General features: G+C 39.8%; 1 protein-coding gene across 4 annotated transcripts in view; it reads right to left on the bottom strand.

Moving 5' to 3' along the window:
* LOC124612731 (tubulin epsilon and delta complex protein 1-like) overlaps positions 1-22,815 on the bottom strand; it is a 145,550-nt gene that overhangs the window by 76,599 nt on the left and 46,136 nt on the right. For 3 of the 4 annotated variants that reach the window (XR_006979567.1, XM_047141102.1, XM_047141103.1), the window contains exon 2: positions 17,276-17,345. The exons of the other annotated variant lie outside the window; for it this stretch is intronic. Coding sequence is in view for 2 of the 3 variants with exons in the window: in XM_047141102.1 (XP_046997058.1) it covers positions 17,276-17,345 (70 nt within the window). In the remaining variant the exon portion in view is untranslated. The remainder of the gene's footprint in view (positions 1-17,275; positions 17,346-22,815) is intronic. 4 annotated transcript variants of the gene reach the window in all.

Here is a 22,815-nt window from a genome sequence, read left to right as displayed (position 1 = left end):
AACTTGCCAAAACCACCAACGAAGTTTGGATTTTAATATGGATTGGTGGGATCTTCTGCTGAGATATTGCTCAAGCAACAATGAAGAAAGCAGTTGAAGCTGTGATAGATAATGGGAATTGTAGAGATTTAACTGTTGCTTTGGATGGATCATGACAACATAGAGGCCATAAATCTCTAAATGGAGTTGTGACAGCTATCAGTGGAGACAGTTGCAAAGTAACTGATGTTGCTATTCTCTCAAAACATTTTTGATGTAAGGGCAATACCAAGGATGAACATAGTGAGAGTTGTGAAGCAAATTTTCACGGCATGTGTGGAGCGATGGAAGTAGAGGTAGTGAAACCAATTTTTTCCAGATCACAGGAGTGGTATAATGTACGATACACTAACTATCTAGGAGATGGTGATTCTAAGGGACGTAAAGCTGTAGAGCAACTCAAACCTTATGGCAATGAAATTCACATTAAAAAACAGGAGTGCATTGGACATGTGCAGAAGCGCATGGGGGCTCACTTGCGCAAACTAAAGCAGATATCAGGATCCCAAAAGTTTAGTGATGGTAAGACCCTTGGAGGAAGAGGAAGATTGACAGATGAAGCAACTGATAGAGTGCAGAGGTATTATGGGTGTGCAATTAGGCAAAATAAAAGAAGCATTGAGCATATGAGGAGAGCACTATGGGCATTATTTTTTCATACTGCATCAACAAATTAGCACCCACAACATGCATTGTGCCCCACAGGTGATGACTCATGGTGTAAGTGCCAATCAGGAAAGGAATATACCCATAAAACAGTTTGCCAAATGCTGTAATTGATGTAATTAAGCCCATATTCAGAGATTTATCACAGCCAAGTTTATTGGAAAAGTGTCTACATAAAATCCAACTGAAAGTGTAAATAATTTAATTTGGATCAGGATTCCCAAAAGAGTGTTTGTACAGATAAAAACGTTGCATTTTGGAGTGTTTGATGCAGTGGCAACATACAATGAAGGAAACATTATCAAATATGATGTGCTGAAACTTTTAGGACACAACACCATTTCCACAATGCGCCTAATTGATGAAGCAAGACGAAGAGGTGAGGGAAGAATAGAGAAAAGCCTACAACATGCAGCAAAAGGGAAGAAAAGACCAGTGAAAAGGAAACTAACACTGGAAAAAGAAGAAGATGCTGATAATCCATCATACGGGGCAGGAATGTATTAAAAAATTTTGGAAGCCATTTCCCGTAACTTTAAAATTTCATCTTTGAGGAACATTTTCTCAGAAACTGCTAACAGTAAATCAATGAAATTTATACACAATATTGTTTACTTCTTTTCCTTCATTTTTAAAACAAATTGTAAAAAAAATATTGTATAATTCAAGAGTTATAGAAGAAAAAGTGCAAAATTTTAGAGAAAAAAATAAGCATCTATTTTAAAAAAATTGTAAAACAAAAAGCAATAAATATTTCTTAACATGGCATTATAACTTTGAAGAGAAATATTCACTGAACATGTAGTCCAAATTTCAGAGCAATATGTTTAATGGTTTTAGAAAAAAATGTTCCTTCTATTTGCTAAAATTAACATGGGGGAGATGGATCGTTCCGACTCCCCTTAAAGGCTGTATGACAAGCAGAGTCATACCTCTAAAATTCGTATGCCTTTGTAGCACAATCAAAAACCATTACAGAAATGACCCTGCATCACGCCCTAATTATGCACGGCAGTCAGTATAACCAATTTTAGTTTCAAATCATCTCAGCAATGTTGATTAATTTTGTACTGTTACACTGAGTGTCAGCCTGTCTTTGGCTTCCAAATAGTGTTGTCTACTGTGGTATGGCAATCAAGCCATTCTAGTTCACGATATGACCCCCACCGAAGATCACATTCAACCACTCCAGGTTAACTGACAGTAAAAAAGCCAGAATGAGAAATATTTCCACACTTTATGCTTTTAAGGCACTTGGATTTTCTTTTATTCCATGAAACAGGTATCAGATATTTAGGCAAACTGTTCAGACATTCTGATCACTTTTGTGGCAGATTTAATATTATGGGCCCAATCTACTACAGGAGTGTCAAAAATCTAATAAAAAGTTGGTAACTTCATATTTTTTGTTACTTTTTTCCCAAATTTAGTCACGAAAGCTATCAGATAATTTGAAACACAGATATAACACCAGAGATCACAATCTTGAGCACCATAACATAAAACATTGTTGGTGTTACACTGAACTTTTTGGAAGATGCTTGGATGCAAAAACGTAGCCAAACCATCATTCAATTAAACAAGCAATTCAATATTTTTACCATAAATAACAAAACGAGCAGGCAGTAAATAAAAACTAATTCTGCTGTGGCTATCACAATGTAAAACAGAACACAGCATTTGCAAATAGTGAATTCTTGGACAAATACTTGCTCAATGTTGTCAAAATGTTCTGCTCAGACAGCACACAGTATTTGAAAGTATAAGCTTATTCAGAAGAACAATGACGTGCTGAATAAATTAACATAGAACATGATATTTCAAACATTCTGTAGCTGTGAAATCAGCAACCATGTGTGCAATTACATACAATGTAATAATCAGGCAACCGGTTGCACACAATTTTTTTAACCAGGTTTCGATTGTTCTGAGACTATCTTCATCAGAATGGTAAAAGTTACATGAAATCACGTAACTTTAAAATTTTAGAAACAGTGTTCTCGTCAAATGATAGGTTTGTGTTCCATGAGTCAATAATAAAAATCATACTTATACATTTACCATTCTGATGAAGATAGTCTTAAAACTATCGAAACCTGTTTAATGTATTAAAAAAAATTGTGTGCAACCAGTTGATTGAATATAATAACATAGAAAACATTGGTATGTTTGTACAAGTAGTCAGGCTGCTATTCTCTTTCACGGGATTAAAACACAGACCTAACTGGCATTGTGCAGATTGTTATGGCCTGGCTCCTGAGAACAACCATATCTGAAATGGCAAAGCTGGTCAGCTGGTTGCGTGCTACTGTGCTAAGCATCTATGGAAGGAGACTTGCCCACTCTGTAAAGCCACAAGTGGTAATCTGTGACAGATGTAATGACAGAGTAAAATGCTGGTGCAAGCACAAGTGTTTTGGAATGCACCATTCAGCACTCATTATTGAAGATAGTGACCGGCAGCATAGTGCCCCTACATGTTCCCATGTTGCCCCAACAAAATTTTCAGTTACGGTTGCAGTGTGCACAGAATATTGAAGTTGGACCCTAAGTTGGTGGAACCTTATCGCCTGGTCAAATAAATCAAGTCTTGTTACACCAGATAAAGGTTATGTCCCAATACGCCACCATCGAGGCAAAAGGCTGCTTGAAACATGTAGGCCTACTCCGACATGGACACAGGTCAGTGGGAGCAGTATTATGCCACGTGGACATCTGGTACGAACTGAAGGCATTACAGCAGCTGTCTACATTATTACAGACCACCCCCATCCCTTCATGTTTTAAGTCTTCTGCAGTGGAGACTGCAGCTTTCAGCAGTATACTAACTGTGTCACAAGGCGAGAATAGTGCTGTACTGGTTTGAGGAGCAAGAGAGTAAATTCATGTTGATGTCTTGGCTGCAATTTGATCTAATATGTGTGTCCCTAACCTACCCCAGTTATCCAATGAGTGAAAAGGGACCTACAATTTAATGTGAAATCTGAATCACATGTTAGTTCTGGCGATTCCTCACGGCGTTGAGAGCTGAAGGCTAGATTAAAAGACAGACTGAAAAATCCAAGGTCCAACCAGTATTCAATCCCACGACCTTCTGGTGTCCAGTCAAGTGCTTTACCACTAGACAATCAGGCGTGACAGATCTAAAACCAATAGAACACATGGCAGATCTAAAACCAATAGAACACATGGCAGATCTAAAACCAATAGAACACATGACAGATCTAAAACCAACAGAACACACCAGGGACGCAAGCAGGCACCAGCTCCATGCCGACAGACCACCGTCCCATAATTTACAGGTCTTGTGTAACATGTAGGTTGTCAAATACTCAGGGAAACCTACCAAGGACATGGCCATTACATGCCATGCAGAATCACAGCTGTATTGGAGGACCAATATGCTTCTAAACCAATATTTACGTTTTGACTCACAATGTAAGAATTTTTGTTTTGCAATTATTTTCATTTTTCCTTTCTTGTTGACACCATGGAATACTTTAATAAGTCACATTTCATTATTCAAAGCAAAAGCAATCTCATCCACAAATCATATTTTGTTATGGACACATTTCAAAGAAAATCAGATCTGTTTCAATACAAGACAAGGAAAGCTAATTTAAACTGTTGCTCATATTAAGCTTACAGACACTTATGTGTCAGTGAAGCAAAGGACGAAGATGTGCGATTCACAAGATGGGTTTTCATGATGCTTCAGAGTTTTGACAAAGTCTGTTAAGTTCACAATTTTGCCAAACCGATTTACCATAAAAGTGTGGTGTGCATTTGATAGTCTTTAACTCAAGCTGTCGAATTTAGTGTGCTGTAAAACACCTTCACTTCCGGAAATGTCATACACTTCTTCAAATTGTTAAGCAAAGACTGTTTCCAAATTAAAGGGGTTTTGTGATGGGACTAGCTGGCTGAGAACCCAAAAGTTTTTCATCAGATCAGGACATACTTTATAGACATACAAATCTAAATTTAAATAGATGGAAATAACGTATGAATGCATGCTTTTACAGCGATATCCATTAATAAAATACTCTCGGGTTACACACATCGAGTGATTAATTGCCCATGAGCTTTCAGCAGAGATCTCCTCTGTCATTGTTAATTGGTTGACTGTTGTCTGAATGCAGCCGCTGTGCTTATTTACCCACGCTGCCGTAAGTGACATCACTGGTGCCTAGTCCCGTGGCACGTATGGCAATGTTTTGGCTGCATGACTGCCGCACATCCAACTCCCCGACCACAGGATCTCGGGTCATACTCAGTTGCAGTCCACCATTTTGTCCAATACTTTCATCTCTATTGCTTAATGTTGTACGCTATCTCAGAAGCCTTTGGTTGGTTTAATAATAGAAATATCATCGAATGCAATTCGGTGTCTGTCTTCCAGTGCACGTTCTGCAACAGCTGATTTTTCAGGATAGCGTAGGCGGAAACACCTTCCATGTTTTATGTGATGCTGTTCAGTAGTATGCACAGTTGGACCAACATAAACCTGCTGACACCTACACAGTATTTTGTATATGCCCTGTGTTCTGTGGGCTATCATCATCTTCACAGGCTTCATTAGTTACCGAATCTGAAGACTGTACCAATTTTATGTTTCTTCAGGAACCAGCTAATCTTCCCTATTATTCAGCTGCAAAACAGTAGAAACGCAATCTTCTTCACGTCTTCTTCAGAGCTCTTCTGCTTTCATGGCTTACCAGAAACGGCTTGAGAAAATTGTTTCTTGTTGTAACCGTTTTCCTTGAAAACTTTAAGTAAGTGGGTCAGTTCCCTCGGCAGGTTTTCGGCATGCGAGACGGTTTCAGCTCGATGTACCAAGGTCCTCAGAACAGACCATTTTTGTGCTGGGTGGTGGTAGTTGGTGGTGTGCAGATACCAACCCATGTTGGTGGGCTTGCTGTAAATGCTGTGACCGAGACATCTATTGGGTTTATGGCGTACAAGGACATCCAGGAATGGCAAGGGACCATCCTTCTGTACTTCCATTATGAACTTCATGTGGTCAGGGATGTTGATGTACTCCAGGGACTCTTTGAGCTTTTCATGTCAACTTGGGCATATGACAAAGGTATCACTGATGAAGCAATAAAAACAACTAGGCTTTGCAACTGCCATGTCCAAGGCGATGTCCTTGAAATGCTCCGTAAAGAGGTTCCCTACAACTGGAGCTAATGGGCTCCCCATCGCAATGCTGTCCATCTGGTTGAAATATTCTCCAACGTGTAAAAAATATGATGGTGTCAGGGCATACTTAAATAAATCCACAATGGTGTTGCCAAAGAGCTGGGACAGCAAGTCTAGAGTGTCTGTGATGGGCATACATATGAATAGGGTAACCATATATAAGCTAACCATAATATCCCCTTTACCACGGCATAGACATTTAATTTCATCGATGAATGTCTGCCATATTATTTATATCATGTCACAGTGTCCAACATGCGGTGACATGAGGCTGGCCAAACACTTTGCTAGTCTGTAGGTTGATGATCTGATTATGCTCACTATAGGCCTTAAAGATGTATCCTTCATATGTATCTTTGGCAGACTGTAGAATGTGAGTGGTCTGAGTGCCTGAGGTAGGAGGTTCTTAATAACACTCTCTTCCAGTGATGATCATCTGAGAAGCTCCCAGGTCTCCCTCAATATTCTGGATGTTGGGTCTCTAGGTAGTTTTTCGTATGTATCTTCCTCCAGCATCCACTGGATTTTTGCGTCACAGTCAGCTCATTCCATTAAGATGGCAGCACTGCCCTTGGCAGCCGACAGGAGAGAAGATCGTGGCGAAGAGCTCTGGGGCCATCATGTTCAGCTCTAGTCAGGTTTGATGCTGGCAGTTTGAATCTTAAAAGAATGCAGCTTGTTCTTTGTGAATTTCTTCTGCAGTTTCACTGGGAAACTTACGAACTGCTTGTTCACCACCACTTAATATGTCAGCAAAAGAAATACTTCATGGTGAAGGAGCAAAGTTTAGTCCCTTCTTAAGTGGTGAAATGGCACCTGCATTGAAGTTTCTTGCTACCATGTTGACCATGGTGTGTTCCACATTTTTTGTTCTGTCCTATGTTGTTGTAGTGAAAGCCCATTGAATTTCCTTTTCTGCTTCTCTGTGGGTCTCTACCTTGATGATGTTGGTTGTGCCACCATTCCAGTGTCGATCCAGCCCCAATCTGTTTGTGTCCAGCTGTTTTCTGGTATATCCTCTCCCACATCAGGACAAAACTGGCATGGCGAAATATTCTTCTGGTCATTGCAGTGTCAATGTGATAATGATGGCAAATTGTGGGATTGTCTTCTCATCACAACAGCATTATAGGAAGGTTAGCGAGCTTAATAAATTGGCCTTCTTAGCATGCAGCTTCACCAAGGGGGTTTGATGCTTTGTCATGTCTCCTCCCCATAGAGGTATGTTATGTGCGAATGCATGCTTTCATGGCAACATCCATTAATAAAATATTGTTGGGTTTTAAGCCCCATCGAATGGTTAACTGCGGTTGAGATTTTGGCAGAGATCTCTGTCTTTAAGTGGTTGACTGCCATCTGAATGCCACTGCCATTCTTATATAGCCGTGTCGCCATAAATGATGCACTGGTCCCTAGTCCAGCAACATAACGGATGACTACCACTGAACTACACAAAATTAAATGGTCGTAACTTCTGAACAGTCTCCATTAAGATGTTCAAACTGCATGGTTGGCCACGTGGCGTGATGGGAATTACTATGTGCGTGTGCATGCGCAAGCAATTTGCTATTATCAGCCATTTTCATATGAAAATGTCATGGTACAGTGTGGCTGAGCACTTGTGAAGGCCTACTGTGTGAGCAATAACAGCCAAACTGAAGCTCAAAGAAAGTTTGTGACTGAGTTCAAGCTGAAGACAACCGGTCCAAGCGTGCTAACAATCAAGAATTTGACTCACAAGTTTGAGAGAATGGGTAGTGTTCACGATGACAGTGTTAGCAATGTCAGTCACCCAAAAAGGGTGTAAACGCCTGAAAACATTGAGGAGACGTGCGCTATGTTTCAAACCATCCCCAGGAAATCAGTCAGACGAGCTGCACAACAGGTGGGAATCAGCTGGGAAACACTGCGACAAATTGTTGTTGAAGACCTGTATCTCTTCCCATACAAAATTCAAACCACCGCCATTAAGCCCCAGGGCAACAGAACAGTGGTTGTGTTTCACTAACACTAATGTCCACAGAATTGACGAACAGGTTTTTGATGTGAATACAGTTTGGTTTAGTGACAAAGCTCACTTTCATTTGGATGGGTTTGGCAATAAGGAAAACTGGCACATTTGGGGGCCTGAGAATCTGCATTTCACAATCGGGAATTCTCTTCGCCCTCAACAGGTGACTGTGTGATGTGCAATGTCCAGTTACAGAATAATTGGTGTGATATTCCTTGATGGCACAGTGACTACTGAATGGTATGTGAAGGTTTTGGAAGATGATTTCATCCCCATTACCCAAACTGACTGATCTCGACAAGATGTGCTTCATGTAAGACGGAGCTCAACCCCATCAAAGCAGGAGAGCATTCGATGTCCTGGAGGAGCATTTTGGGGACCGCTGGCATGGCCCTTGATTGGCCACCATATTCTCCAGATCTGAACACCTGTGACTCCTTTTGGTGGGGCTACGTTACGGACAAGGTGTACAGCAATAACCCCAAAACCGCTGCCGAGCTGAAAACAGCCACTGGGGAGTTCTTTGACAGCATTGATGTTTCGACACTTCAGCGGATCAAGCAGAATTTCACTATTTGTCTGCGCATCATTGCCAATGATGGCAAGCATATCGAACATGTCATAACCTAAATCCATATATCTGTAGTGACATTTAGATGTAGAATAAAGTGTGTGTGTGTGTGTGTGTGTGTGTGTGTGTGTGTGTGTGTGTGTGTGTGTGTGAGCCGTAGTTTGTAACAAATTTATGTTTTTTGTCATATAGTTCAATAATTGTCACCCTGTTTACAGCAATGCTTTGATTGCACGACTGCCATGCCCACTTCAGCTCCTCAATCACGGGATTCCAGGCCGTACTCAGCTGCAGTCCACCATCTTTATTGAGGGTGTTGTCCGATATTTTCATCTCTGTTGCTTCATGTATTACACTATCCCAGAACCCGTTGAGTGGTTTAATAATAGAAGTATTGTCGAATGTAATTTGGTGTCTGTTTTCCAGCCGCTACAGTTGATTTTTCGGGATCACATAGGCAGAATCACCTTTCATGTTCTATGTAACTCTGCTCAGTAGTATGGACAGTCTGATTGACCTAAAACTGTCCACACCCACAAGTTATTCTGTATATTCCCAGTTTCCAAGGCCTACATCATCTTTTAACAGACTTCATTAGTTGCTGAATCTTTGCTGGGGACCTGAAGACTGTACTGATTTTATGTTTCTTCAGAAGCCAGCTAATCTTCCCTGTTATTGAGCCACAAAATGGTAAAAATGCAATATTTTTTGTGTCTTCTTCGGGAAAAGTCTTCTGTTTCATGGCTTAGCAGAAACTGCTTGCAAAATTTGTCTGTTGTTGAGAACTTTACATAAGTGGCTCAGTTCCTTCAGCAGGGAACATCCAGAATAGTGAGGAAGATTTCAAAGCTTCTTTAACGGTCGTAGCTGGAAGAGAGCGTTATTGAGAACCTCCTCTCTCAGGCACCCAGACCATCCATGTTCTTCAGTTTGCCAAACACACGTAAGTAGGATAGACCTTTAAGGCCTATAGTGAGTACCATCGGATCACAGGCCTACAGACTTGCAAAGCATTTGGCCAGCCCCTTGTCAATGCAAGTTGGACACTGTGCACGCCATATAAACAATATGGTGGACTTCATCAATTGAATTAAACATCTACTCCTTGTTGAAGCAGATATTACGGTTAGATTTGATTTGGTTTCCCTATTTATGCGTGCGTCCGTCACAGACTCTATTGACTCGCAGTCCAAACTTCTTGATGGCACCTTTATGGATTTATTAAACATACATTGATGACATCATACATTTTACCTGGTGGAGAATATTACAACCAGACAGATGATGTCGTGATGAGGAGCCCATTAGCTCCAGTCGTAGCAAAGCTCTTTATGGAGCATTTTGAGGACATCACCTTTGACACGGTTCCTGCAAAGCCTAATTGTTTTTATCGCTACATTGATGATACCTTCGTCACATGGTCAAATGGACATGAAAAGCTCAAAGAGTTCCCTCAACAACATCCCTGACCACATAAAGTTCATGGTGGAAGTAGAGAAGGATGGTTCCTTGCCGTTTCTGGATGTCCTTGTCTGCCGTAAAACCAATGGCTGTCTTGGTCACAGTGTTTACCACAAGCCCACTCACAAAGATCGGTATCTGCACACCACCAGTTAACACCACTTGGCACAAAAATGGTCTGTTCTGAGGACTTTGGCACATCAAGCTGAAACAGTCTCTGACACCAAAAACATGCTGAGGGAACTGATGTGCTTATGAAACATTTTCGTGGAAAATGGGTACAACTGACAAATTTCGCAATCAGTTTCTGCCAAGCCATAAAAGTAGAAGACCTCCCAAGAACACGAGAAGAAGATTGTGTTTTTACCATTTTCTGGCTCAATAACAGTGAAGATTAGCCAGTTCCTGAAGAAACATAAAATCAGTACAGTCTTCAGACCCCCAGCAAAAATCCAGAAACTAATGAAGTCTGTGAAAGATGATGTAGCCTCAGAACACCAGGAATATACAAAATAACATATGGGTGTGGGCAGTTTTATGTCGGTCAGACTGTGCATACTACTGAACATCGTCACATATAACATGAAAGGTGTTTCCACCTACGTTATCCCAAAAAAAATCAGCTGAAGCAGAGCATGCACTGGAAAACAGACACCGAATTGCATTCAACGATAATTCTATTACTAAACTGACCAACAGCTTCTGGGATAGGAAGCAACAGAGACAAGAATATTGAGCAACACCCTCCATAAAGATGTAGGACTGCAGCTGCGTACGGCCTGGGATCCTGTGATTGAGGCACTGAAGTGGGTGCGGCAGTTACGCAACCAAAACATTGAAATATATGGTACGGGACTAGGTACCGGTGACTTGGCTATATACAGTGACATTCAGACAACAGTCAGCCACTTGACAATAACTGAGAAGATCTCTGCCAAAAGCCCATGGGCAGTTAACCACTTGATGCAGCTTGAAACCCAAGAATATTTTATTGGATGGAAATAGTCTTTATCCTGCCAGGCAACTGAGGGAGTGGTTAACTACATACATGTCAGCTCTGCCTGCTTTGAACTTAAAAATACAAGGATATTTTGAAAAGTAATGCCTCCAAATTTTTTAAGTGAAAACTAGAAAAGCTTTTTAAATGAAACAAATGTTACTGACATACTATATATTTATTCTTAATGTCTACATATTTATTTCTTAACACAATCGTCCTGGCAATGTGCATGTCCCCCAACTAGGACCCAGCCAGGAAATCATCAAAGGGGACTGCCGATCTGTTAAAAAGGATCTTCAAAAGACTCATATGTTACATAATTCGTTTTCTGGAGGTCTTCATACAAATAGTATTTGGTCTATAAAATTAATTAAGAAGAACTTTTCTTAACCCTTGCAGTACCAATGCATGGGGGTGAAGGTGAGGGGGATACTGTACGCCTACCATTTGAAAATATTGTTACCTTGTTGCTGCTGCTGTTGTCTTCTGTTCAGAGACTGGTTTGATGCAGCCTTAAATGCTACTCCATCCTGTGTAAGCTGCTTCATCTCCAAGTAACTACTGCAACCTAAATCCTACTGAATCTGCTTATGTATTCATTTCTTGGTCTCTCTCTATGATTTTTAACCTCCACACTGCCCACCAATACTAAATTTGTGATCCATTGAAGCCTCAGAACATGTCCTACCAACTGATCCCTTCTTCTAGTCAAGTTGTGCCACAAATTCCTCTTCTCCCAAGTTCTATTCAGTACCTCCTCATTACTTATGTGATCTACCCATCTAATCTTCAGCATTCTTCTGTAGCACCACATTTCAAAAGTTTTTATTCTCTTCTTGTCTTAACTATTTGTCGTCCATGTTTCACTTCCATACATGGCTACACTCCATACAAATACTTTCAGAAAAGACTTCCTGAGACTTAAATCTATACTTGTTAACAAATTTCTCTTCTTTAGAAATGCTTTCCTTACCACTGCCAGTCTACATTTTACATCCTCTCCACTTTGACCATCATCAGTTATTTTGTTTCCCAAATAGCAAAACTCGTTTACTAATTTCAGCATCTCATTTCCTAATCTAATTCCCTCAGCATCACCTGGTTGAATCTGACTACATTCCATTATCCTAGTTTTTCTTTTATTGATGTTCACCTTATATCCTCCTTTCAGGACACTGTCTATTCCGTTCAACTGCTCTTCCAGATCCTTAGCTGTCTCTGACAGAATTACAATGTCATTGGCAAACCTCAAAGTTTTTATTTCTTCTCCATGGATTTTAATTCCTACTTCAAATTTTTCTTTTGTTTCCTTTACTGCTTGCTCAATATACAGACTGAATAACGTCGGGGACAGACTGCAACCCTGTCGCACTCCCTTCTAAACCACTGCTTCCCTTTCATGCCCCTCGACTTTCGCAACTGCCATCTAGTTTCTGTACAAATTGTAAATAGCCTTTAGCTCCTTGTATTTGACCCCTGCCATTTGAAAGAGTATTCCAATCAACATTGACAAAAGTTTATTCTAAGTCTACAAAAGCTACAAACATAGATTTGCCTTTCCTTAATCTATCTTCTAAGATAGTTCATAGGGTCAGTATTGCCTCACATGTTCCAACATTTCTACGGAATTCAAACTGATCTTTCCCGAAGTCAGCTTCTACCAGTTTTTCCATTCGTCTGTAAAGAATTCGTGTTAGTATTTTGCAGCCGTGACTTATTAAACTGATAGTTTGGTAATTTTCACACCTGGCAACACCTGCTTTCTTTGGGATTGGAATTATTATATTCTTCTTGAAGGCTGAGGGTATTTCACCTGTCTCATAAACCCTGCTCACCAGATGGTAGAGTTTTGTCAGGGCTGGCTCTCCCAAGGCTATCAGTAGTTCTCATGGAATGTTTTCTACTCACAGGGTCTTGTTTCGACTTAGGTCTTTTATTGCTCTGTCAAATTCTTCATGCAGTCTTACCTCGTTACGTAGCTCATATTTTAAAATGTTGAAAGAAAATACAAGGTGTATAACTGTGTTCCGTCACTTGCTGATAGGCGGCAACAACAGTAAGTAGCAGTCGAAAGAAACAGATTGCAGACGTCAGGCAGTTAGCTTGGACTTTGGTCAACATAACCTCATTCAAACATTAGTCGATCTGTGTCTGCATCATAAAGTTGTTATTGATTGAAAATGTCAGTTTACGAGCCAAATTCTCATCATTTGTGGGACGTGTTACTGTTTTGTTTCAATATGAAGAAAACAGCAGCGAGTCTCATTGAATGCTCTCAGGTATGTATGGTAAGGACGATATTAGTGAAAAGACGTGTCGGAGTGATTTCAACACTTCAAGAATGGTGATTTTAACATCGTAGACCGGCATAATGGTGGAAGAGAGAATGTTTTCAAAGATGCAGAATTGGAGACACAGCTGAGTGAAGACTCGGGTCAAACTCAAGAAGAATTGGCACGATTAGTGGGAGTCACAGAGCAAGCCATTTCAAAATGTCTCAAGGCTATGGGCACAATTCAGGAAGAACAAACTTGGGTCCCATGTGAGCTGAAACCAAGAGACATTGAACAGTGTTTGTGAACAGTTGCTTCACATGCAAAAACGGAAGGGATTTCTGCATCGCAATGTGACCGGAGACGAAAAATGGTTTCATTATGATAATCCTAGAACGCAAAAAATCATGGGGCTATCCCGGCCATGCTTCCATGGCCAAATCGAATATTCACAGTTCCAAGATCATGCTCTGCATTTGGTGGGACCAGCTCGGCGTCGTGTACTATGAGGTGTTAAAACCAAGTGAAACAATCACAGGTGCTCGTTATTGAATGCAATTAATGTGTTTCAGCAGAGCATTAAAAGACAAATGGCCGCAATACAGCGAGAGGCACGATAAAATGATTTTGTAGCACAACAACGCTCAACCCCAAGCTGCAAAAGAGGTCAAAATGTGCTTGGAAACGTTAAAATGCGAAGTCCTACCCCAACCACTGTATTCTTCAGACATTGCTCCCTCTGACTATCACCTGTTTAGATCAATGGCGCGTGGCCTGGCTGACAAACAATTCGATCACATGAAGAAGTCACAAATTGGACCGATTCGTGGATTGCTTCAGAAGATGAACAATTTTTTCCACACAGGATTTGTACACTGCCCGAAATATGGGAGAAAGTAGTGGCCAGCGATGGAAAATACCTTGAATGATACACGTGTAACCAATTTGTTTCATTAAAGCCTCAAATGTTGGGGGGAAAAAAAGGGGGCAGAAGCAAAGTTATACACCTTCCTTCATTGCTTTAAATTTTTCAGTAAAGTGTAACCCAAAAATTTAAGTCCTTATAGTGAATGCACCTTTTAGCAACACATATGATATTCACATTTTCAATCTCAGGACCCTTCTTACACTTAAATATTTCTTTAAAAATCACATTGTGAACAAAAGTCATAGACAATTAATGAAATCTGTATTTATTTCTGTTTTTCTTTTCCGTGGTGGTCATAAAGTATCTTTCCCCTCTATGTACACTTTATGGAAAATTTGTCGTTATTACTAAGATTGTGATAAAAGATATTTTCAGCTTTCTGGACACTTTAAGGTTTTCTTTATACTGTTCACTGTTTACATTTACATGTGTCATATGATGTTTGTTTGTACAAGTGATGTTGATACTGCATTGCATTCTTTATGTAACCACAGCAAGAAGTATGCTGAAGATTAGATGGGTAGATTTGGTAATTACTGAGGAGGTAGTGAATCAAATCGAGGAAAAATAAGTTTGAGGCACAACTTGACTAAAATAAGGAATCAGTTAATAGGTCACACACTGAGGCACAAAATCCTCATCAATTTGGTAAGGGAGGAAAGTGGGTGGGGGGAATTGTAGAGAGAGACAAAGGGAACAATACAATAAGTAAGTTCACATGGATGTTGGCCGAAGCAGTTTTTCAGAGACAAAGAGACTTGCACAGTTTAGAGAGCTACATCAAATCAGTCTACTTAAGACCACCACCACCACCACCACCACCACCACCACCACCACAACAACAACAACAACAACAACTTTAAAGAAATTTAATGAAATTGCTTACTGATGTACTGACATTTAAATAACATTATTACTGCAAAAACAGTTTCTGTATAAGAATTTATAAGTGTTTTCTCATTTCTAGTCACTTCAATTATTCACAACAGCAACAACATACTACACATTTTCAATATTTCTAAGTATTGTACAATTAGTTAGAACGTAGAAATTATTATGTCCACATAATGTGTGTCTTCTCACTCATAATAATTTAACAGAAATTTTATCTGCTCAGATAAGATTATTGTTAAGCAATGATGTAGGGGAAAATATAAATATTTTTTATTAGAAGTGAGATTTCATTGATGTAAGGAGCCCCTTTCTGAAATGCTCATCATGTTGCATGTAGGTGACAAAAGTAAACCAAAGATGCCACTATTTTAGAACATCATATCTGCAAAACAAATGGATAAAAAAGTGCCTCAGGCTGTTAGACTTAAAATTATTTTGATATGTTTTGTTTCCATGCCAAGTTCAGCTAAATAAATAAAAACTTTTGTAAGTACTTGTAAATGCAAACTTACAAATTATCTTAAATAGCATTTCAAATTAATTGTGAGTTGCTTAATTTACTGTGTAGCTTAAGCTCCACTGAAGCCATACAGCAAATTTTTTCTGTATTCATGTGGAAATGTAAGTTACATACCCACCAACAATCTCTTTCGTACATCAAAACAGGTAATTCTCTGTTAGCATTAAATGGTTTAAATGATAATGAGGCAGCCAGCCAGTAAATACAACAACTGCTAGCAGTTAGCTGAGCAAAGCTGCCTCCTCCACGTACAGGGGCAGAATCTGTTTCGTATCATTAACTGATTACTTACTAGAACTTTGTGATTAATTTTTTGGTCAACTGGATCCAGTTTTCTATCCAATGATTTCCAGGAAAACTCACCTGGAGAGTAATTAGATGTTTAAAGTTGTTTTATATATTGGAATTCAAGTCTTTAAATAATTAATGGTTTACTGGTTGATTACCAGTATCAATGGACACATAGGCAAAGGTTCCTTAATGTTAATAAAGAATTGAAGCAAATAACAATATAAGAAGTATTTTATGAAAAACACAAAACACTGGTGTAATATTCTACTACAACATTTATTAATCGTTTCACAAACCCGCGGCTGTTACACCATCATCATGTACGAAGTTAAGTATGTGATACAGTGAAGTTTTGTTGGACCCAAGATATTGGACTAGTACTTCTACAGAGTATCTCCATTTCCATAGAAGAAAATAGTTAAAGTCAGAATTAGGAATAAAATAAAAGGGATTATTTCAGTGTAAATGTGATGTAAGATTATTTAACTGAGATAAAATATGTGACAAATTAACTAATGAACTACAGACAAATTACAGCAGTGGTTCATAAAAGAAAATGATTGAACAATAAACTTTGATGACTGTATTCCAAAGATGTGCTGAACAAAACAGTATTGTCTTTAATAGGGCCTAAATTACAAACAGATAAGAAATAAAAGTGATATTAAGCAAGTGAGTGAAGCAGCTGTGATTATACAAAGTAAAATTTTTTTAACACAACGAGAGAAATTGTAGTAACTGAAATAAAGGAAATTTGGGCATGAAAGTAAGACGGGTGATTTACAACATTGTCTAGATGGGATCTTTTAATTCAACAAAATTTCACTGCAACACACACTTATTTATCTAAGAGCTGAAGAACCCAAAACAGATGCTTCAGAGGTGATCTAACATTAAACTTCTTGTTTATGTGCTTATCCACTGCTCAATACCACATCTGTCCAGTGAGTGGTTGCCTGTATTCCTCAAATGTATTCCACATAGGATTTTTGTCAGCATATAATTATAGAAAGAAATTCAGAGTTTACATTTTTTTTAAATAATTTCAACACACACTACTAATTTTATGTTGGGATGAATTGCATGTCTAAGCTCTAGCAGAACATAAGAAATGTTTTGGGATGTCACTATTTTAAAGCTGCCACATTGCTTCTCAACTAAAAAAAAATTGATTCATTTTACTATGCTTTCTGATTTGTGGCCTTACCGTGAACCATATACAATTACCAGTTTTTACTTACATTGTTGAGTTTCCAGTTGAAGAGCTGTATTCGTACCTCATACGAAATAAACAACAGTACTCGAATGGTATTCATAGAACTAATCACTGGTTTTATAAGCTGAGAAAATATACCCCATATTTCAGCTTCTAAAGGTACATAATACAAAGTCTACAAAATACCTAATTAAAATTACCTCCGACTGCAGGAAGCTTCAATTCTAAGCCAAGACACAAACTGCGCAAAACGTTCCATAGTTCACGCACCTATAACAACATAAGGGGGATTAGAAAATACTACTAATGAACTTATTACAGTGTCACTACCAGAAACGGGGTATGTAACACAGATAATACATTTTTCCAGGATAAAATTTGATCATCAGTGGCAAACAAATTTTATAATGCTTTACTGGTTTCAAAAGTTTAATTTGTAATCTTCAAAAGCCTATAAAATTAGTGATGATGATACAAATGTTTAGACCTAGCCTACACATTTATGTGAAGTATAAAATGTATTACAGACATTTATAAAATATGAATTAGGCCATTCCTTTCATATAGTAGAATTGGGTGTCATGATCTTTCAAATATATTATACAGAGTGGCACAGTTAAAAGTAGCCCTTCTCCTCTCTGAATGGCAATGCAATATTTCAACTTCCGAAATAGAGTTAACAGCTATAACAATGGACAGTTTTATGCAATAATCAGTTGTTAGCACTCTTGTTGGTATTTCAGTTTATTTCATCAGTGAAGTTAGACATTCCCCTTTCTGGCCTGCAAAATTACTTTCTCGATACAGGAAAGAATTTAAATTGTGAAAGTATAGGTGTAAAAAGGTTCAGTTTAGGAAACTCATGAAATTTTGGGGGTAAAGTATCCAGATAGAGGATTATCAGCAAAGAGAGCAATACAGTTTGCATAAAAACTGACACACCTACAGATCTATGCAAAACGACAAAGAATTCCTTCAATTCACACACCAGAATTATTTCAGACATTCTCCAAACAATTATTCAGAACCCAAAAAAGTCTACATGTAAATTGGCCCAATAGGTGCATGTTAAGTAGGAGGAGTTGCCAATGGATATAGAAAAGTCTTAATTTGAAGGTGTATTGTTGACAGTTGTGCAGCGAATGTGGGAGGATGGCAGTCAGAAATGTGTAGATTACTGTATGTGGCTTCTGAGTAACATCAACGATGGTCTGTAAGACTTTTCATCACATCGTAAATGATGGAGCACTATTTCATCTTTCCAGTCATGTGAATTCGCAGAACATGAGGTAATGGGCAACGTAGAACCTTAACATATTCTATGTCGGCAACCACTCCGTGATCAAAAAATCGGCATTTGGTGCAGTGCAACAGGAACGCACATCATCGAACTGATATTTTTTGACACTACACTCAACACAGTTGCAAATACAGAATTTTTTGATACATTTTGTGCAACTCTCTGAAAATGAAAGCCAATACTGCTTCTTCCAGCAAGCTGGAGCAACATATCACATGTCTAAGGTATCCCTGGAATGAGACCACGATGACTTCACTGAGGAATGAACTGTCAGCAAGCATTTATGGCCACCATGTTCACCAGATCTAAAACATGGGGTTTTCTCCTGTGGGGACACTTTGCAAGCAAGCGTCTATGAAACAAATTCACTCACAATACAGGAACTGAAAGACATAAGGCATGAAGTTGTTGTCATATATATCTGAAATTTATGCCAGGTGTATCTGAATATGCTTAGTCGTGCGCAGCTGTGTACTGATGTTGCAGGAGGTCACTTTGAACATCTTCTAGAAACTTATTTTTCACTGTATTTTTCACAGTAAAAAGAAATGGTACATTCATTTCAGCAGTTTCACTGCATGTGATTTATGCTTACATGGGCTACCTTTATCAGCACCACCCTGAATAAAACTTTATGTACCCTGGTTAAAAAAAATGGCTCTGAGCACTATGGGACTTAACAGCTGTGGTCATCAGTCCCCTAGAACTTGGAACTAATTAAACCTAACTAACCTAAGGACATCACACACATCCATGCCCGAGGCAGGATTCGAACCTGCGACCGCAGCAGTCGCGCGGTTCCGGACTGCGCGCCTAGAACCGCGAGACCACCGCGGCCGGCTGTACCCTGGTTATATTTTTTATATATGTTCCTTGCTGCTAACACAGCAGATACATAGATGTGATTCAGTAACTGTAAATTGTGTCATTGTTTAAAATAATTATTTACAATACGTAAATTGCTACACATACCATGGCATTATGCTTCTATGAAGATCTTGATACCTGCTAAACCACTACTAAGTACGGGTCTGTAAGGTACTTTTTATACTTCACATAAACATATGGCCATGGTTTAAAGATTTATAATATCCAATTTTTCTAGGCTTCTGAAGATCACAGATTAATTTTTCAAAACCAGTACACCATAATAAGATTTATTTGCAACTGATCACTGAATTTTATCCAGGACAAAAAAAAAATACTACAGTTGCTGAAAATTACAGCCATGAATAAAATAACAAATACATTTAAATTTATACTCAAATAAATTTCAAATGCTTAAAGAAGAATTTTGTTGCTATTTCAAAGTACATTTGCCTCCTTATTTAATTTACATGCTGATTTCACAAATAATTAATGTTCATGGTTTTTTTGTATGTGATTTACTTAAGCTATTGTATTATTCATGCATCTAACAAAATAACTTTATGTGCTAGTGCAGAGCAGTGACGTGTCAATCAGTTTTAATTACACTAATCCTGACAAGTGGTGATCCCAATGTGATCCTCAAGTTGAAGGAACTGAACTACAGCCGTGTTTTCTACTGAGCTCAGGAGACATCTGAAGAGCGCACCATATGATGCCTAGTGGTCCGCTTGCTGCCGGTTTGGGCCGATAATGCGGTATAATGGTTCACACAGGTGGAAGCCAATTTTTGTTGTGCTGAAATTATGGCCGATACCAAGGAGTTCACACTCGCTGTGAATCAGTAGGACCACTGTTTCACGGCTGAGGAGCGAGACATCATCAGTGCACCCCAACGCGACACTCAAGACAGAACTAATATGGAGAGTTGCTGCTACACAGGAAGATAGAACCCGCTAAGTTCTTACACAAGAAGATATCGATGATTGTAAGCTGTCACACTAACTGAAGCATCTGTGCAATTAAGTGGACACCCTCACCTATCAGATAACTTACTGCGCACACTGGGGAGCAGTAGATTACCATGGCAAATTGAAGCAATTGTGGCATCACAAACTAACAAGCTACTGGATTCATGGCAGAATTGGCAGACCACATAAAGGAAGCTATCACATCTGCCTCGATCAGTGAGGTCATGGTACAAAGCAGCAGTACAACAGCCTCAGTTATGGTCATGCGCACCTATTACGACTTGCTCGCAGCAAAATTACTCACCATGCACACAGTTCAGTGCATTGTTGTCACAAGGCAGTGCCAGAAACAACAGAAGCAGAAGAGAACGCAGACAGTCGAGGAGGCAGTCGTTGAGTAACGCTACATCTTTGCAAGGTGAGCAGCCTGTATGTTGGTACCATTGCAGATTTGGCAACTATGCACAAAAATGTACATCACCAAGCTTCCATCCAAATGCCACCGCAGTCACTCATAGCCACAACCGATTGCCCGTGACCACCAAGACGCCTGTTCATCAGTGACAGAGGTTCTGGCCTAAAGTTTTTCGTAGACACTGGTTCGGACCTCAGCATCCTGCCACAATATTCATTGCATTGCTGTAGGCCACCAACTGCTGCCAATAGTTTGACTATTGCGGTCTGTGGAATCCAGCGAATGGAGCCGAACATAGGTCTATGTCATCCGCTCACGTGGAATTTCACTGTTGCAGATGTCATGGAAATGATCATCGGTGAAGATCTCTTGGTACATTACAAGTTCTTGCCAGAACGCCTGATTAGTGGACAGTGTTACTGTTGAAACTGACACTGGTTTTCATCATAGTGCAACCATCCACAATGCAAAGCTCATTCGAGTACCTGAGGACGAATAAGCTTTGCTGTTAAAGCTGTTTCCAAATTTGACTAGGCCACCTGTGCACCTAGACAGATTCAACGCAATACAATGTATCACATGAAGAAGATGGATGGACCACCAATGTCGTGGCGAACTAGACATTTAGCACCGGACCATCTTGCAATCACAATAGCTGAATTCAACACCAGGCTGTGAGAGGACATTATTAGACCATCGAAAAGTACGTGGTCCCCTGCGTTACATCTGGTGCCACGAAAAGGTGGGGCCTGATGCCTGTGCGGAGATTATTATGTGCCGAACGTAAGCACAGTGCCCGACCAATATCCTGTACCACTACTAAGAGACTACAACTATGTATTACAAGGTGTGATGATATTCTGCACTTTAAGACTGTGCTAACGCCTATACTCATGTAGAGTCGTGTTGAATGTAACCAAGTGTGTTTTCAAACCGCGCGCGCGTGTGTGTGTGTGTGTGTGTGTGTGTGTGTGTGTGTGTGTGTGTGTGTGTGTGTGTGTGTGGGGGGGGGGGGGGGGGGGGGGTGCACATTTGGATCTGATGGGTGTCCAATGGCAAGGTCATCAGTGCCCTTACACTTATAAAAACAAACAAATGTGGAGATGAACTAAAAGTGTTGTACATGCATGCACTCGAAATGGCCACAGTCACTCTGTATCACATGCACTAAAACCAATTAGGAGGGAAGAGAGCTAAATAAGAAATTAAAACACAGAGAAAGCAAAAAAACAGAAGAACTAAAAGAAAAGGACAGGGAAATGTGACTGGCTGACCACTTACAAAAATCTAGGATGAGCCAGCCACCCTTTGACGCATTAAGAATATCTCCCTAAAATCTTGTTAAAAATATTGGACAGTTGACAAAACTTTAAAACCCTAACCACATTCATTTTATCATTACATAAATCAGGCAGCAAATCCGAAGCAGTCCGCTGGTTGGCAAATAAAATGCAGTTCAATAAAATGTGGTGCACTGTGATCTGCACACCACAACACCACACACTGGAGAGTCCTCTCGCCAGAGTAGGAATCCATGTGTCATAGTGTTGTGGCCTATGTGAAGACGAGTAAGAAGGACCTCGTCCCGCCAATGTGGCTGGAAGAAATACTCCATGGCCAAGTTGCGGGCTTGATGACACGGAGCTTGTTATCGCTCACTGCCAGCCACTCTTCTTCCCATCGACACATGACTAGACCTCAACAAGAAAGTGATATCATTATGCAGGGGAAAAGCACACCAAAATACCAGAGGATCACAACCTGCCTCCTTGGCTGCTCGATCCACCCTTTCATTCCCCGCAGTTCCAATGTGCCCAGGTACCCAGCAGAAAGACGCCACCTTCCCCAGTTGTTGTTGTTGTTTTTGTGGGAGGGCATCCTGCATATTCTGGATTACTGTGTCTGCTGCTTATAAACGACGGAGAGAGTAAAGGGCGCTCAGAGAATCCGAGCAGACGAGAAATGTAACACCAGGAAAACATCTCATCTGCTCCAGTGTTCGCAACATTGCATACAATTCTGCGTCGAAGACGGTAAATTCTGGAGGCAGTCTGACCTTGAGGACAAGATCTGGGAAAACGACAGAACAACCAACAGAGTCTCCCAGCTTAGACCCGTCCATAAAAAGAGCTACATGGTAATGGTACTACGATAAAATATCAGAGAAAAATGGAAGCAGGAGTGCTA

Source organism: Schistocerca americana, chromosome 4 (genome assembly GCF_021461395.2).
Source record: "Schistocerca americana isolate TAMUIC-IGC-003095 chromosome 4, iqSchAmer2.1, whole genome shotgun sequence".
Classification (NCBI taxonomy): domain Eukaryota; kingdom Metazoa; phylum Arthropoda; class Insecta; order Orthoptera; family Acrididae; genus Schistocerca; species Schistocerca americana.
This window is presented reverse-complemented; position numbering and strand designations above follow the sequence as displayed.